This window comes from Sminthopsis crassicaudata, chromosome 5 (assembly GCF_048593235.1).
Source record: "Sminthopsis crassicaudata isolate SCR6 chromosome 5, ASM4859323v1, whole genome shotgun sequence".
Taxonomy (NCBI): domain Eukaryota; kingdom Metazoa; phylum Chordata; class Mammalia; order Dasyuromorphia; family Dasyuridae; genus Sminthopsis; species Sminthopsis crassicaudata.
In genome coordinates this window covers 239758536-239777681 of record NC_133621.1, presented here as the reverse complement: position 1 = coordinate 239777681, position 19146 = coordinate 239758536, and the positions used below count along the sequence as shown (strand labels likewise).

The 19146-nt window shown below is 34.4% G+C and overlaps 1 protein-coding gene across 4 annotated transcripts in view; it reads right to left on the bottom strand.

Moving 5' to 3' along the window:
• Positions 1 to 18595, bottom strand: part of IPO8 (importin 8) — a 150101-nt gene extending 131506 nt beyond the window's left edge. For 3 of the 4 annotated variants that reach the window (XM_074270639.1, XM_074270638.1, XM_074270640.1), the window contains exons 1-2: positions 18226 to 18591; positions 5989 to 6070 (exon numbers count right to left, since the gene is read on the bottom strand). Coding sequence is in view for 2 of the 4 variants with exons in the window: in XM_074270638.1 (XP_074126739.1) it covers positions 5989 to 6070; positions 18226 to 18309 (166 nt within the window). In the remaining 2 variants the exon portion in view is untranslated. Of the gene's footprint in view, positions 1 to 5988; positions 6071 to 18225 lie in introns of all 4 variants that reach the window. The other variant, XM_074270641.1, reaches the window with a different exon arrangement.
• Positions 18596 to 19146: the final 551 nt, after the last annotated feature.

Below are 19146 nucleotides of genomic sequence, written 5' to 3'. Positions count from 1 at the left end.
TGAACCTTCTATAGTTCCCTTTCATCCTATTTGCTGAGAAGTTTGCCTCAAATTTCATGGGGAAGAAAATGTAGGTCATTCACCAAGAGCTTCCACTTCAACTTCTTTGTCATAAATCAGATGAGTTCTCTCACTATTCTTAACTTCACTGAAATCTCACAAAGATGTGGCCCTTTCATGTACAAGCAGGTATATTCTAATACATCTTCTTCATCAGATTGCCCCTTCTGTTATCACAATGTTATCAGTTGACTAAAACTGTTCTTCCCAAAGTCACCAATAATCTTTTAAACTGACAAATCTAATGGTCTTTTCTCAATCTCTACAGTCTTTTACATTGTCAATCATCTTTACCTTCATATATATCCTTTCTCTAGGTTCTCATAGTACTGCTTTCTCCTCCTTCCTGAATTTTTCTTCTCAGTCTCCTTTGTTAAATCTTTATACAGGCAACACATGCTAACTAGTATTTTTCTTTATAATCGGACTGTCTATCATTATATGGAGCAACTAAATGGCACAAAGGTTAGAGGAATGAGCCTGAAGTCAGAAAGACTCATCTTTTGTAGAGGGTCACAGACAGTGGGGAACTCTGAGTGAGGTATAAAACCTTTCAGCCCAGAGGGAACCTGCTAACAATGTCTAGTTCCGCTCCTCATCTCCCCTAAGAGCTCTCGGCCTTCCTGAGAAGTCAGGGGGTGGTGACAACCTGTGTTGTAATTGAAGCAGAGTGATACCAGGTGGAAGAATGATACCAGGTGGCAAACTACATACTATAACAAGTTGTTTATGTGGTTCCATGTGCATAGGCACATGCCCAATGTTGTTTTGGTTACATAAGGGTATGAGGGTATAAAAAGGGGAAAGTCCTTGAAACAAACAGACTCCATTTTTCCATAATCTTCAGGTATCCTGCCTCATCACTTCTCCACTAGGACAGTATATTTTAATCATCCCAGTGTGGGAGCTCTAGAAAGCAGGATGTTTTAATCACTCCGGTGTGGGAGCTCTAAAAAGTATGGTATGTTTTGTTACCCCAAATGGGAGGCTCTACAATGCAGAACTCAATATTTTAATCACCCCAGCATGATGTCTCTAGAAAGCAATGGTAAGTTTTCTCACCCCAACTTGGGGGCTCTAGAAAGCAAGATACAACAATTTTCCTGATTTCAAATATAGCTTCAAACACTTACACGTCCTGTGAACCAGTAAAGTCATTTAACCCTGTTTGCCTCATCTACAAAATGAGTTAGGAGAAGGAAAGAACAAATCATCACTAGACAGACAGACAGAGACAGATGGTGGAGGGAGGGAAGGAGAGAAGGAAAGAGGGAAAGGAAAAAAAGAGGATTTATTAGACCCTCTTAATGTTCCAGGTACTGTGCTAAAGGTTAAAAAAAAATTTTTTTTTAATTAAAAAAAAAAAAAAAACAAGCAAAACAAATCTCTTTCTCAAGATTGTGTTCAAAAGACAACATGGTCATTGGAGAACACAAGAAACACAAAAGTGCTTGGAAAATTATACAGATAGGGGCAATCAAAAGGGAGACTCCAGAGAATCAAAAGGACAATGAGGCAAAACTTGGCTGAGGTCTTACCTAAAATGGTGAAAGGGAAAAAGCAACCAGTAAGAAGAGGAGAGAAGTTCCAGGGAGGAGGTTTCTACAAATCAAAATGACAAAAGATCCCCTGAAATAATTCTCTTATTGCTTTAATGTATATAATAAAACCTGCTTCAATACCTTTCTTTAGCTCTCCAAAGGACAATATTAGCTGCGTTATTGGCCATTATTCTACATAACTGCAACAACTATTTAACTGCACCTTTTTTCTCCCTTTTTGTTTCATTTATACTGAGATTATTAAGACCAATATAATTCAGCTGATTATAGACATTATAATTATCCATTTAGTCATTGGACAAGGATCTCACATTTATAATACCAGAAGTCATTTTAAAGTTTATAAATGGCCACAAAATTCATTTTTAGCATCATTTTGTTTCCTCTTCTACAATTCTGTTACTGTCCCTATAAAGTGGAAGGTGTCAAAGGAATACCGGCCACTTCATTTTGGTTTTTTTTGTTAATTTAATTGCCAAAAAATTCACTATCTACTAGTTGGTATGCTAGTGAAGTTTCTTCATACTTAATTGACTATTGTCAGGATTAAGCTCAAAGCCTCTTCATCATTATAGAACTTATCAGAATTTATATTACATCATCTTTCATAGTTTTCAAAAACACAGGGTCCCTTGATGCCATGATGAGAATTTGAACTTTATGGAAGTTGGGATGAAAATCTTTTTTAAATGCACTATGTATTTCTCTTGGCTTCTTAAATAAAACATATTAAACAGATTTTAACACATATCTTTGTTTTTCTAGATAACTCAATATAATTATTATGCCAAATTACTATATCCTAATGTGGTAGATTGTGTAGATATGTAGAATTATCCCTGATACTTAGTAAGACCTTATTTCTAAGCTTTCAAGTGCTTTTTTTCAGGATGCAATTTTCTATTATGTCCTTCTTTTGGTTTACTCCTTCTCTTTCAGTTTACTCCCTCTATTTCCCTCTTGTCAATTTTTGGTAAAAATAATAAGCCCAAATAAGCAAAAGGAAGACAGAGAAAAGGAAAAAATTAAACCCCTTATTTCTGATCCCAAGTTAACAGAATCTATGGCTGATAATATGAATTACTTCTTTTCTTTTTTTTTTTTTTGAGGCTGGGGTTAAGTGACTTGCCCAGGGTCACACAGCTAGGAAGTGTTAAGTGTCTGAGACCAGATTTGAACTCTGGTCTTCCTGAATTCAAGGCTGGTGCTCTATCCACTGTGCCATCTAGCTGCCCCCACTCCTTTTCATTTAAATATATTCCAACAAAAAAAGTATACTTTTCTATCCAACTATCCCTTCAGCTAATTCACCCAGCCTCAATCTCATAAAAATCTCATGATGGGAAGAACAGTAAACTAACCTAAATGAGAGTCCAAAATCACTTATCTGTTATTTCACTCTGTCATCCTATTCCCTTCATATTAATAGAAACAATCAAAACCTGCTTATTCATACTACAAGAAGTCAAAGAATAGACAATCCTAAAAAAAAATTCTACTTGGGTCAAAAAATAAATAATATTAAAATTAGATTTTAACCTAATTTAATCCAATATTAAAATTGAACTAGATGAATGATGGGAGAGAAGTGGATGAGGAAAAGAGTAATCTGTTTAGCTATTCCATAGTAAAAAGTATGATAAATTTTGCCAAAGAGTAGCTTCCAGAAAAGTAAGGCAAATAGATAATTCAGTCAATAGAACATTTGGCCTGAAACCAGGAGGATCTCAGTTTATATTGGATCTCACTTATGAGCTGTGTGATCCTACAAGCCACTTACTCTGTTTGCCTTGGAGGCTCAGTGGAAAGACTTGAGTTCAAAGTCCAGGCTCAGACTAGCGGTGTAACCCTGGACAAGTCACTTAATTTCTATTTATTTACCTTAATCCACTGAAGAAAGAAATGGAAAAATCACATCAGTATCTTTGCCAAAAAAATCCCACAGACAATACTGACATGCTATGTAGGGTCACACAACTTTAGATATAGCTAAACAACAGCCACATTTTCACAGTACTGCTTCATACAAAATGATTCCTCATAATTTTCAAACTATGCTTAAAAAGTGTTAAAAGTTATGTTAAAATATAAAAGTTACGTTAAAAGTACAAATAATGTGTTATAGAGAAATGTACATTTGTGCACTTTTTGGTACTTTGTTGCCATCATATTTACAAGCTTATCTACATGGGGCAATTAAAAGCAAATATATAAAAGTTCACAATAGTTACAAAGATAAAAGATATAGTAGAAAGAGCACTAAATTTAGTCTTAAACTCTAAAACTGACTAGTTCCATTATCCCATATATGCCAATTAACTTCTCTAGGCCTCAATTTGATCATCTATCTATAAAATAAGAATAATAGTGTTTCTATTACCAACCTCACAATTGTGAGGAAATGCTTTTTTAAAAATATTCAAGCACTATATAAATCAAAATTATACTAATTTCAGATTCTATGATAAAGGTTTAAAAAAAAACCTCATTCTTGTTAGAAAGTTGTAATCAAGCTACAAAAAAACCAAAACAAAACAAAACCTAAAAAGATAACATCCGAAAGCTGGCAAAAAATGAATACCAATTAAAAAGAAGAAGTAAAATTATTTGTCACCCCTTCAACTTAATTTTACAAAAGCTTAAAAATTTAAATAAACAAGAACTTTGAAGCCCTATTTATTTAAACAATTACCAAATAGGTTACTACTGAATATAATACATCTTTTTTTTTAAAGTTGACTTAAATTACTCTATCATGCTCTATCTCCATTCTTAACTTTTAGAAATGAAGCAAGGGCTCCTAAAGGCACTCAATTACATTTCACTATTAATATAAGGTCTCATCTACACCCAGAGAGAGGACTGTGGAAAGTGAATGTAGATCACAACATAGCATTTTCATCTTTTATTGTTATTTGTTTGCATTTTATTTCCTTTTAGATTTGATTCTTTTTTTGTGCAGCAAGATAATTGTATAAATATAAATGCATATATTTAGATTTAATATATATTTTTACCACGTTTAACATATATTGGATTACTTGCTATCTAGGGAAGGGGTAGAGGGAAGGAGGGGGAAATTAGAACACAAGGTTTTGCAAGGGTTAATGCTGAAAAATTATCCATGTATATATTTTGAAAATTAAAAGCTTTATTTAAAAAAAAATTATAAGGTCTCAACAATCTTAGAAGCCTTTTATACTGCCAGAATAGCATTAGGTTCCAGATCTTTTAATACCCTGTTATGACACATTTGTTACAAGTTTACTCAAAGCCAGAAGTATATAGACATATACTGAGTACATGTGGAATAGAGAGATAAGATGAAGAACTTACAGGAATGTTTAAATTCTTTTTCTGAATTTTATCTTTTTTTATTATTATTTCTATGTCTCTGTGACCTACATAAGTACAGTGTGTACTAGCTAATATTTACTTAACTAGAGATGAAGACGTTTATCCTTATTCAAAATGCCATCAGCATAATCTGAAGTTTGAAGATCTGATGGATGATTCCTCTCAGAACCAGGGAAACTGAAAGCATTCTGTTCTAATTTGCTTTTGACACCAATGTTTAACATTCAATTAGGGGAGAGGGCATCCATTTCTCAATGCTCCCCAACTTATGATGTAATTCTTTGTAACAGAACCTATAAAAGTTGTATATCTTTACTAATTCTTTATCCCTCCTACCACGAGCTTTCTCTTATCTCATGATAGGATGGCTCATCTTCCAGAGGTTTTATAAACAACCTTTCTGTTTTCTATTTTGAGTGATCTGAGTAGTCATTTTGGGTAAGGCTCTTCTACATCCCACACACTATGCATATACATATATACACATATAATGGGAATTGTATACATATATAAATATATATAGGATACCCTATACACCTATATAAAATCATTTCATTCTATTCCATAGATTCAACTTAATTTGCCAGGAGAAATAGAGAATGGGAAAAGAGAATAAAAGAGGAAACAGCTAGAGAAGAGAGTGGTGGAGATACAGAGTCACAGAAAATACAAATGGGGAGACAGGATTATTAGGGGGAGATTTAATCATTAATGACATGTATCTGACACTACCAAAATCCTCTTCTTGCCCAAAATTTTGAGTAATGGCTGACACCTTTCCCTATGTTCCACTGAAAAGAAAAGTGATTTGTTTAGCTAACAGGACTATTTCAGAGCTACTTATTTTCCTAGAAAAAAAAAATAGTTACTTAAGAAATTAGTTACAATAAGCTAATAAAGATACTAAGAAGTTAAAATGCCATTTTTACTTCTTTTCACTTGTATAAATGCATTTTAATGATTTCTTAAAAAAAAAAAAAAAAAAAAAAAAAAAGAATATAAAACTCACCTGCTTGACGTACTGGGAATTCAACTTGGTCTGAGACTATAATCTGAAGTAGACTCGGAGCAAAATTGATAATCTTGTAGGACTGAAATGACAAAAAAATAATAATAATAATAACACAAAAGCATTAAAAATTTAGCAATAAACTTAAATGACCTATAATTATTACCACATTTTCTGATTATTTTTAAAGAGTATAAAATATTTTTTAATGTGACAGAGGGAGATAAGAATCACAGAGTTTTAAGATCATTACAGAGCAACCTTAATTCCTAAAATTCTCAATGTGTGATCTCTGTCCGATAATCAAAAACTTGACATATAATAATAGCTGATAAAATTCAATATGTAATAATAGTACCCTAAGTGAAATCAGAAGACATAAAAAAGCTGTGATTAAAGGAAATGGTGATTTTTACTTTTCATTGTATCCCCAATGTACATAGAAGGAACTTTACACACTGAATGAAATAAGAAAATGATCAAAACGAGAAAACAAAACAAAACAAACAAAAAAAAAAAAAACCTGAATATTATAGAAAAGAAAAATTTCCAAACGTAGTCAAAATAACCAAGACAAATACAAATAGAAAGATTTCAAAAGGTCTTAATAAGAAAGAATTTAAGTTTTTGTTGGGGGTTTTTTAAATATAATGACACATTATTTTGACCCAAGATATCTCCCAATAGATAACTAAACTCCTTTCTCAAAGAGGTAAGGAGTGGGAGGGTAATTAAATTATCAATTTCTCAAAGAAAAGAATAACTATCCCTGAAATGTGACATTATGATAATATTTACTAACCACTACCAAACACTTTTATGCCATTGCATGACTTTAATTGTTGTATATTGTTCTTTTAACTCTATTCTGTTTATTCTGTATTACTTCATATATTCCTTCCCATGTTTCTATAAATTACTCATGTCACTCTTTACAGCTCAATAATACTATTGCTACACTGACTTGCCTGAACAGAAATAGACTGCCCAGCTCTTAAATGCATCATCAAAAACTTGAAAGTGGCACCAAACTTAAAGATTATCAAAAAATCTAATGAGAAACTTACACAGGATTAGAGGTGCTTATACTAATACCTCTTATTAAAAAAAAAAAAAAATTTAACCAGCAAAGAAACAATCTCACCATAGAAACTCACTATGGGAACAGGGAAGACTGGGGTTCATCTTCAGAGGAAGGGACTGAAATAAAAAAAACTTCTACCCCAAGAGTAACATGAAATAGTTCTCAGCTTAGAGAGAATTTATAGAACTCAAAAAAAAGAATTTAAAAATCAAATGAGACACAATGAGAAAAAAACTTAAAAAATACCATCCAAGAAAAAAAAAATTATGGGAAAAAAAAGTTAATCAACTAGAAAAGGAAATACAGAGTTTCTCAAAAATGAAAATTGTTATGGGTCAGAACTCTACTTGAAACAAGGATTCTTACAAGGTGTTAAGTCAGTGGAATTGACAATACAAAGGTTATCTAGTTTAGCATGGTGCTTAATAGTTCTCTAGTTCAGGACATGAACTTAATACTTAATATAGTTCTACAAGATTAACACTTATTCTACAAGATTCACACCTACAATGATGTAATTATAATAGAGTATATAAGAAGCCAACAAGGACAAGAGACATTCCATCTTTGATCAGACTCCCAGTGGCTCTCCTGAGAGACTGGTTCAGACTCAGAAGGCCGAGGGTTAGACTCAGAGGGGGCTCAGAGACAGACTGGGAGAAGAAAACTGGAGCACAAGCCCTCGGATTAAGACAGACTTCAAGACAGAGACCACAGTGGGGGTCTTCCTGTCTCCCCCACAGAAACCAAGACATATTCCAAAGGACCTCAAGAAATCTAGCCTGGCAAGGAGACAAGACTTTGAAGGAGATAATAAAGAATTGGACTTTAACACTTGGCTATTCTTGTGGTTATTACTCTGCTGAAACAAGGTTGGTCCAGAGACCTCCAGAACACTACATTTTGGTGTCCGAATGTGGGGCTAAGGACCTATATCTGTGACCCAGAAATTAGGATGAGTATAAAAACAGACAAGAAGGAAACTTTGTTAAAGGCTAAACTAGTGTTTCAGTTGAAATGAGGCATCTGTTTAGAAAGGAGCCTTCTCCACTGCAAGGAAAGTGTGTAGAAAGCATGGTTAGACCAATAAAAAACCAAAGTTTGATTGTAACTTGGGAGCAGATCACTGGACTTGTAGAAGCATTACAGTACTCATCTCCTTGGTTCTCAAAGGAAGAATAATTGGAGCCAGACAAGTGGAAATTAGTGGGAGAGCAACTAATAGAATATTACAATGATAACGGCCCTGATTCACTTCCTAAAGAAACATTCTATACATATAACTTAATACAATTGGCTTTAGGGAATTACATAAATTAAAGAATAAGGGGAAAAAAAGAAAGTGGAGGAAGGAGAGTAGAGATCTTGTCCCTACATAGCAATCCAGTATCTGACTGAACCCCAGTGAGGAACAAGCTGACCCTAAAGTTACCTTGTATTGACAGAGCTATCCTGTAATGACACCAGCAATTACCTTATACAATCTAGAGGTTAATCTATATACATCTAGAGGTTAAGCTCCCAAAACTATCTTATATAAATAGGATAATCAAGACCATCAATTGATTTACTGACACACACAATTAGTATAGTTAGCATACTTTGTTCTAGGTCCTTTCCCATAAAAGATTCCACTTCTCCCCTTGATAACTGTGAGTTCCACAAGGGAACTTTACTCATTTACTAAGAATCGCAATAAAACTGCCCCTTGATTGGAGAAGGTTTGAATCTATTAATCCATTCTCGACAATTCCCCATCTTCATGACTTCTTGTAACTCATCAGTACCTCATAGGTATATAAATTTGCGTTTATAAAAATTATTAATAATGTGTATTTCTTCTTTCCTGTAAATTGACAATTAAAAAATGGTTCTTTCTTTTTAATATCTGTCAGATTCCTTTAGATATGGGAAATATATTATGTCAATTCATAGGTTTCTTTTTATTCTGGTTGTGCTTATCTGACTTATGTCAAAGCTTAAGATAATTAGGATTCTCATTTACTTTTGTCTTTAAAGATCTTATCTATTACCAAGTCCATTTAAAAATTTTTCCTTTAACCATAATTGGGAAATTTTGCCTTTACTTTTTAGCAGTATGACTTTATCTTTAGATATTTAATCTATTTGGAATTTAGGGTGGCATAAAATAAAACACAAAATTTTTAAATTTTCTTTGGTTCAACTTTTTATTTTGTCTTTTTGGAACTTATGGTAACATAAGTATAACATACTTTAAACTGATATTTCTTTTTGGCCAAAGTGCTTTCCAGTTCTCCTAGCACTTCTTTCTGAATAAAGAATATTGCTCCTAATAGTTTGTGTTTCTGGGTTTATCAAACACAAGTCTTACCTATCAATTCCAAAATATATTTTTTATGCTTACAAATAGTTTGTTTATAATTACAACTTTGTAATATGGCTTGTGATTTGTTATTGCCTTGCCCACTTCCTTCCTACTTTTCATCATACCATTTCATATCTTTGATAGAGTTTTACTTCTCTAAGAAATTGTGTGATTGCTATGTCTAAATTTATAAACTATTCTTTTGGTAATTTTTAAGCAAACCTCAAGGTATGAAAATAGAGATAAATTTTTTTATTTTCCATCTACATTTACTCCCTTGATTGTTTTTCTTGTCTTATTGTTACAGATAGTATTTTTAGGACTACATCAAATAACAATGAAAACTATTACAAATACAAAGCTCAATCTTTATTTTACATTGTAATTTTAGAGTACTTAGATTAGGATTAATTATATTAAACAAGGTCCTTTTATTTTTATTCTTTTATATTTTAACATAGAAGAGGAATTTTTATTACTAATGTGATTAATTTTTCTAATAGTTTTCCTAATGTAGAATCATCCTTGGATTCTGGGTATAAATCTTTTGAGGACACAGCAAATAACTTTTCAAATGTGTTGTTGCTGTCTCTTTGCTACTTCTATACTCACTATACTTAACACTATTTCTCAATAGTTTCCTTTTCTTTTCTTTCTTTCTCTGCTATTCATTTCAGAGAAGCAGGCTGCTAAGTTGGCTTAATTTTTTTTCCTGCACAATTTGTCATTTGTTCTTTAAATATTTTATAGAAGTCCCTTACAAAATATATCACATTATTTATTACGGGCCATCAGGAACATTCACTGATTTTCTGTTTCTCTTTCAGGAACTAAGTGATTAGGAGTCTCCTTTTACTATTTTGTGAATATCAGTATTTCATATTTTTGTAAAAATCCATTTTCTTAAATACTGACGACATTTTAATAATTTTATTTATCAAACAAATCTGGAATTCTAAATTCTAAGATTGGCAACGTGACTAAAAAATTAATAAGCTTGGTGAGATTTTGGGGGAACAGGCACACTGATGCATTATTAGTGACACAATTAATTAATAACTCAATTAACAAGCATTTATTAAGCACCCAGGAACTGGGCTAAGTGCCAGAGAAACAAAGATCAGACTCCCAAACTCACTAAATTGTGCATACTCAACCCAGTTAGATGCAACCCAAAAATATCAAAGAAAGAAGAAAAGAGCTAACTTATGCAAAAAAAAAAAAAAAATTATTTATAGCAGCTCTTTTTGCAGCAGCAGGATTACTCCCCTTTATGGGGAGGAGAAAATCCATCAATTGAAGAATGGCTGAGGAAATCACATGTAATATTTTTGTACAACAAAAAATAATGAAAAGGATAGTTTCAAAGAAACCTGGGAAGACATACATGAACAGCTAGAGGAAATTTGGTTCTCTAGAGAACCAAGTGAATTCTTTGTACATAATAACACTGAAAAGAAAATCAATTTTGAAACTCTTTAACGCAAATGATCAACCACTATTCCAAAGAATAGTAGCATTCTACCTACCTCCTTCTGGACAGAGAGATGACAGATGAAAAATGCAGATATTTTTCTTTTCCAATTTGAAGATGGGTGGAGGATTAAAGCAGCCAATCAAACAATCAATAATGGAATTCCTCTTATAACTCCAAAATTTACATATCTTGTAATGTAATCAGGACCATTTATTTACTCTATAAAAATCCTTTTCTTGCTTTGTTGGGCTGCTGACTCCTTCAGGGAGCAAGGCCTTCATAATGAGTACATAAATCTCATTAAAATGCCTTTGCTTGAAATTAGAAGAACAAAGGATAGTTTACCTCTCAGATCTATGGAGAAGGAAGGAATTTGTGGCCAAAGAACTGGAGTTCATTATTGAACACCAAATAGATAATTTTGATTATATTAAGTTAACAAGTTTTTATACAAACAAAACTAATGCAGACGAGATTAGAAGGGAAGCAATAAATTGGGTAAATATTATATTCAAAGGTTCTGAGAAGGGCCTTATTTCTAAAATTTATATATTAAATTTACTCAAATTTATAAGAATTCAACTCATTCTCCAATTGATAAATGGTCAAAGGATCCAAACAGATAATTTTCAGATGAAGAAAGTGAAAGCATCTAACCATAGGAAAAAGTGCTTTAAATCTGATGAATGGCGATTTTAGAGAACCTTTTCATATGACTTGGCCAAGTCAGTTCCAATGGTCTTGTGATGAAGAAAGCCATTTCCACCCAAAGAGAGGACAGTGAGAACTAAATGTGGATCAAAACATAGTATTTTCATTCTTTTTGTTGTTTGCTTGCATTTTATTTTCTTTCTCATTTTTTCTTTTTTGATCTGATTTTTTGTGTGTATGCAGGAAATATGGTTAGAACTACCTATGTTTAACATAAAAAAATAAAATAAAACAAAAAAAAAACCTTACATGGCCAAGTTTATGTTCTAACCTGGTATTGTAACCTTTAATAGCCATCTCTCTTTTGACAAGTCAATTCACAAGTTTCTAAAAATAATTAGTTCACAGTGGTTTAAGTTCTTAATTAAGTTATTATAGTTGGTATCATGACTTCTGTGGCCATCTTTCCATTTAAAAATTTTTCAATAACTTTTGAAATTATTCAATTAAATTTCTTCTGAACAGTAGTCTTTACTTTTCTTATTTTCAATCTTTGTTCTTGTTTATTATAAATTCTGGCCTTAGCTTGGAGGAGTCAAATGGTATAATAAAATTTAATAATAGAAAATGTTTTAAAGTCCCTAATTGACAACTTCTGAGAAAACACGAAAAGCAACAGGAAAAAATTAAGGTTAGACCAATATCTTATATTATATTGGTCTATTATGGTATATATATACACAAAATAAGACCAAAAAATGCTATTAATTGTATACCACACAAACATGGAATTGACTATGAGATTTATAAAAGATCATTCTAAAACAAATAAAGAGAACACAAGCAGGGACCTTTCTGAAGGAAGAATTATTAACAAATCAAGAGATAAAGGCAATCACAAACGATAAAAACAGTTTCTATTACATGATTAATTAATTTTAAAACTTTTGCATATACAATATCAATGCAAATAAGAGAAACTGACAGTTGGGGGAAAATCCTGGTATCAAATAACTCTATTATTTCAAATGTATAGAGAATTAAAGTAAGTATATTGAACCAAAACCTAGTCCTCATAGCAAAGAATATGAATAAATTGTTCCCAAAAGAATTCTAAACTATTAATATGTGACTGTTACAAATTACTTTCAGAATACACAAATAAGATTTTTTTAAAAATCATTAGTTGCTCAGCATTTGATTTGATGCAGCAAATACTTAGAGAAGTGAAATTCCCATTACTACTTATTGTACCTCATGTCAGATTTATGATGTTTCCTAGATTTTTCATCTATGTCCTCTTTCTATCCAGACTATCTAAAATCTACTACAATGACAAAGTCACTTCTATTTTTGTCTCCTTTGGACTTTAATTCAATACTCACTTTCATGTTTCTCCACTTTGGGCTCCTGATTTCACTTCATATAAGCATATTTTCTTAATATGCAATGTTAATCCTAATATATATATATTTTTTCTTTTCCTTTTCTTTTTTTTTTTCTTTCCTTCTCGCCTCTTCTTCCTCCAAGCAAGCTAAAGATAACAAAATGATGTTTTAAAGGTAGATCTGACTATGTCATCCTCCTATATTCAAAAGTCTCCAGGTTATTAATATTACCTCCAAGATCAAATATAAGTCATTTGTTTATATTTAAAACTTCATTAACCTGATTCCTTTCTACATACTCAGTTTTCTAACATTCTTACTCTCTTCCAGGTACTTTAAAAGCCTGGTATACTGACATAACACTGGCTATTTCCATACATAACACTTCATTCTCCAAGAGATCAGTATGATTAAGTGTTTGTCTAGAATGCACATATTTCTAATCATCACAAGATGCACAATGGAAGAATTAGTATTAATGGGATCAGTTGTAGAAAAGAAATCAAATATCCATCAAGTTTGTTTTGTTTTTAAGCATTAGAGGATATACAAAGGAAAGAAATTCTATGAATTTAATTAGGATGGTAAAGAGTTTGCTCAGAGAACAGCTCCAAACATTCAAAAGGGAATTGGTTTAAGAGAAAAATTCTACATATGTGATGAGTAGGGAATGATTCACACAGCATTCAAATTTTTATAAACATCAGAAAATCTCTCTCTGACTTTGCATTGGCTATTTGTATGCCTCAAATATTCATTCTCATCTTCCAACCCTGATCTTTGGCTTCAGACCCCAGTGAAATCAGCCCAGAAATCTGAATCCATAAGTCCCAGAAATAACTGTGCCCCTCTGCTACCAACCCTGTTTTCAGCTTGGTTCTCTTAGCCCCATCAATAAAGACAACAATCCTTGCAGAGGAGGGACCTGACATCCCTGCCTCCATTAATCAGTTGAATTACCAAAGGGTAATTTGTCAGGTAAGCCCAACTGCCTCAGGAAGAGCAGTACTATGCTGCCCTAACACTCCTGGCTTTATTAAAAGACTAGCCCTTGCAGCCGTTGTCCAGGAAAATAAGCCTTGGCAGATTCAATCTGATGACTTTCTCTGAATATACTGCAGTATCACAACTACTTTACTTTAAAAAAAAAAAAAAAAAAAAAAAAAGATCTTACTGCCAAAGTCACTGTTAAGTGGTTTAAAATAAAAAACTGATATGAATTTATAAATGGAAATGATTTCAAAGAAGAGCCATTACTATCTATTTATTCTCAGTACCCTCAAGACTCCTTCTTTACACTTGACTTGTAGCTGAAACTTCCTACTCAAGCTATATTACTTGAGAGCAGTGAACTAGCTTACTTTTCTATTTGTATCATCAATGATTAGGAAAATGATGAGAAAGCAGACATCTAGCATTTATTAAGTGCTTACTAAATCCAGCCACTATGAGCAGTAGATATATAAATGTAAGCAAAAATACAGTCCCTACCTTAACAGAAAGAAGTTTAGAGATATTAAGTAACTTGACCAAAGTGGTAATCTCTATATTAAAAAAAAAAAAAAAAAAAAAAAAAAAAAGCAAGGATTCAAGCCAATGTTCTCTGAGTTTAAAACTCAACACTTTTTTATGAATATGAAAAATATTAGCACAGGATGAAAGGCATGGATAAGCTGCAATCTGGAGTCAAAAAGCACAGATCTTTGCAAATATTGAAATTCATACTCTGAAGATACAGTGCTATAATTCACTATACTTTTTACAGAAATATTTTGTCACATAAAAGTCAGCCAACAAGCATTTAGAAAATGCCACCACCACAGCCACCTACAACTACTACTACTACTACTAACAATAATAATAATAAAATAATAGCTAATATGTAGTACTTTAAAGCTTGGAAAGTGTTGGGCATGTTCACTCATTTAACATCCTCACAACTTTGTGAGGAGGTGCTATTATTTTCCCCCTTTTTACAGATAAGAAACCGAGAGTTTAAGTAACTTGCCAAGTATGTATCTGAAATTAGATTCTAACTCAAATCTTCCTGACTCAAGTTCCCAGTTCAATCCACAGCAACAACTACTTGTGACACAGGCCAGAGACAGGTGTCCACTTACTTTCCAAGAACTGAGAACTTGCAAACCTCTAGAACTAGCTCTGAAAAAAAGTACCTGACAGGAATGAAGCAAAGTCTCTTTCAAAAAAGGGTTGGGGAAGATGAGGCTAGAGATATCTATTCTGCCTCCTTTGCAGCCAGACACAATTACATACAGCTTCTTGCACTATGTGGTCCCTGCCTCCACTCGGGGCACCATATTCTTATATACAGTTGTCCAGTCCATAGGTATGTAATTTTTGGTTGCTTCTATTTTTTAACATATTTTTCCATTCAGGAGCTAGATTTTTTTCTAAAAGCTATATATAACAAGTTACATTTTGTCTTGTGAAGTTTTCATTTATGATTTCTTGAACATCTCTCTTAAAAAACAGGCTTTTAGAACTCTAGGAGATGACTATGAACCACTACATAGAATTCCCAATCCCTCTAATTTTATCCGCCTGCATTTTTGATTTCCTTCACAGGCTAATTGTACACTATTTCAAAGTCCGATTCTTTTTGTACAGCAAAATAACTGTTTGGACATGTATACATTTACTTAATTTATACTTTAATATATTTAACATGTATTGGTCAACCTGCCATCTTGGGGGGGAGGGGAAAAATTAGAACAAAAGGTTTGGTAATTGTCAATGTTGTAAAATTACTCATGCATATATCTGGTAAATAAAAACTATTAAAAAAAAAAAACCAGGCTTTTAAAAAAATTTGTTTTTAAAGGAGTCTAAAACCCATTGTGTTTCAAAAGGAGCTTCCTGACTAAACCTATAAGTCCAAATTACTCTGGCTTTCACAGAATGGCTAAAAATTATTTTGTCCTTTCTTTAGAAGAGGATCAATGATATCACCAGAGATATTTAAACTTGCCCGTGAATTACGTTTAGATAAGGCAGAGTTGATATAATGTGGTCAGCCTTATTCTTCCAAAGTCCTTGAAGTCCAGCAGCAAGACAAAAGTCGGAATACAGTGGATGATCTTGGTATCTTTGATGACCCACCTCTAAGTGCTCCATAGCACCTACTTTAGTCAACTGGTTCAAAGTCTGAGCCCTAAGCTCAAGCCTCAATGGTTCATTGTTTAGGTTTTGGTGGCTCAGAATAAGTGAATAAGATTTGTTTTCTATTAGAGCCAGAAACTTTTCCAGTCTTCCCTCTCAGATAGATATTTTTGTGACCATGAAATTAGGCCCCTTTTGTCTCAATTCTTATCTAAACCTTACTCATGGAACGAGTTGCCTCAGACAAACTGAGGCCTGGGAAAGACCTTAATTAAGAAAGACCAAGGTCATCCACTGCATCCCAGAACCTTGACTTTTGTCTTGCCACTGTCTGGAGAGGGGAATAAAGAGGCAGACTTTGCAAAGCTGTCTCACTTAAATCCAACTGAAGAGCACATTCAAGAAATAACCCTCATGATATTTTTAGTCATCATAAGAATGAAGGTCAAACTATGATAAACAAGATAGTATATAGAATAAACTGGAGATAATCTGAAGGAAGGCACTAATATTAAAAAGGTGTTGAAGGTCTTGCAGAAGGTCAAATTTTAGCTGGGTTTTGAGAGCAACCAGAATACAGAGATGAATAGGGAAAGAAATACAAGCAAGGGGGAACAACAGCCAGTGAAAATACCCAAAATCAAGAATCAGAGCATCGTGTGCAAGGAAAATGAAGACATCAGTGTAACTGATTCACAGAAGTAGATATAAGAAAGTAGTAAGGTGTAGGAAGAAAGTGAGAAACTAAAATGTAAGAAGACTGGAAAGGTAAGAGGGCCAAGTTATGTAGAGCTTTAAAAGCCAAACAGAATATTTTACATGTGATCCTGGATATTAAAGGTAGCAACCAGTGTTCACTGAATAGGAAATAACATAGTCAGACCTTTAGGAAAATCAATTTCATACCTGACATTAGAATGGGAAGACAAAGTGGAGAGGCAAATCACAAGGAGCAAAGTGAAAAGGGTCTCTGTCAGGATGGTGTTAATAACAGAGAAGAGGGGAGGTGAATATAAATGTCAGGAAGCTAGAAATGGCAGAACCTGGCCACAGACTGGTGTGAGGGGGAAGGTGGTGAGACAAAATGGGGATTTAAGGATGCCACTGGGATTGTGAGCCTTTGGTAAACAGGAAGATGAAGATGCCCTCAAGTGAAAGGGAAGTTTTTAAGGGAAAAGAAAATGGATGTGTTGAGTTTAATATGTCTACAAAGACATCCAGTTCCATAAGGTAGCTGATGATCAAAAGTGGAGATTAGAAGAGAGGTTAAGGCAGGAAAAATAGATTTAAGATTCATCTGCATAGAGATAAATGAATCCATTGGAATTCAGGAAGGAAAAAGAGAATAGATGATTGGGGGGACAACCAGGGAATAGCATTAATAACGATTAAGCAAAGGAGACTAAGAAGGTTTGATGCTGTAATCTTTAAGAGGTATCTAGAAGATGATAAGAAAAACATAATTTGGTAATCTGAGAAATTTTGAGGAAAGGTAGCTCAGAATTTAAATCCTACTCTGGGAAATGAACAAGGCTATTTAGGATAAATAGTAGACAAAAGAAAAAAAAACTACTCTTCTGGAATACAGAATATTGACTACTGAAAAATCTACAAGAAACTCTCAAACAAATCAAGTTACTTGATCAACACTAATGTTCCTTTTATAAGCCATACCGTTTTAAAAAATCCTTTTCTATCCCTGGAACATTTCTCAGCTAAGAGAAGCTATGTTACCCCAAAGCAGCAATGAGGAGCGGGGAAGGCTTTCCATAATAACACCTAAAAAGGGCAGGGCCTAGACACCGAAGCTGGACTCGGAATTGTGTTTTAGATCTATTTTTTCCACACTCTCTCGCCCTCACACTCCCCCCCACCCCGGGTTGAAGAAGTGGGATAGACAAACTGCAGGCGCCTAGCACTTTGGGGTTTCGAAAAAGCTGCTTTTAGCTCGACCTATAGACTGGAAAAGACAAACCAGGCGGCGGGAGGGGTCGGGATGAGGAGAGGAGAAGTCAGAGAGCCCAGGACTCGGGACAGGTGCATCTGCGCCCCCCTAAACACTGGGAGGAGGAATCCCGAAGTCCCAGTCCAGGTTGGGAGGACTGCCAAGCTAGGAGAGGAGGTTGCGGTTCAGGCAGGCCCGGAGGCCGGGGGGAAGGGCCGTTCTTACCTGGTTGAGCTCATTTTCAGCCGCTATCCGCAGTTTGGGATCGATGGTGCCTTTCAGCGCCTGGATGATCCGATTGGGATCCATCTTCTCCCTCGCTTAGGAAGAGAGGACTCTACCGCCACCTTCTCCACAGGCCTGGGCAACAGAGCTACCGGCAACTTCGATTTAATGTCCCCCTGCCTTCTCTCTCCTTTGTGCGGTCCACCTGAGGCCCAGCTTCTGGCTACCGGCTCCAGCGGCCACCACCACCAGAAACTCCTTGCAGCGCCGCCCTGACTAGCTAATACCTTTCTTTCCTTCCTCCTCCCACTCCCCCGACTCCCTCTCCATTCACCGGTTTGCGACACCTGTGACGGGCGGGGAAGGAGTGGAAGTGGAAGGAAAGGGAAAACTCCTTCCTTTACGGCAACCGCTTTCGCTTCTTTCTTACTCCTCCTCCCGGGTTGGTAACCATAGCCAGGAGGCAGCCATATTATTGTACGGAAAAGAGCTTCCCGCTAAGGAGGGTGCTTGCTGGAGTTTAGAGAGAAGTGGTCCCCTTCGACCATCCGACCACTGCTACGTTCACTGCCTGCAGATTAAATCCCAAACAGAGCAAGTCTTGGGTTCTTTTGATGGGAAAGGCGCAGCTGCTCTAGTTGTGTATAAGAGTTAGAAAAGAGGAAAGGAGAAAACAGCGTCGCACCCCTTTGAGTTTTAAGAGTGGCAACGATGGTTTTTCCTGACATTATAGATGGCAGCTCGAGGGATCCGAGACTGTTCGACTCCTCTTATTTAAAGACCCAAAAGGTATTACGGTAAATATTTAATAACCAACTGGGAGGGATCGAGGAAGATAATGAATGTACTCAAGAAACATCGAAGCTTAATTTACATTAACACTTCCTCCATCTCTTAAGTTAACACAACCCACAAAACAAA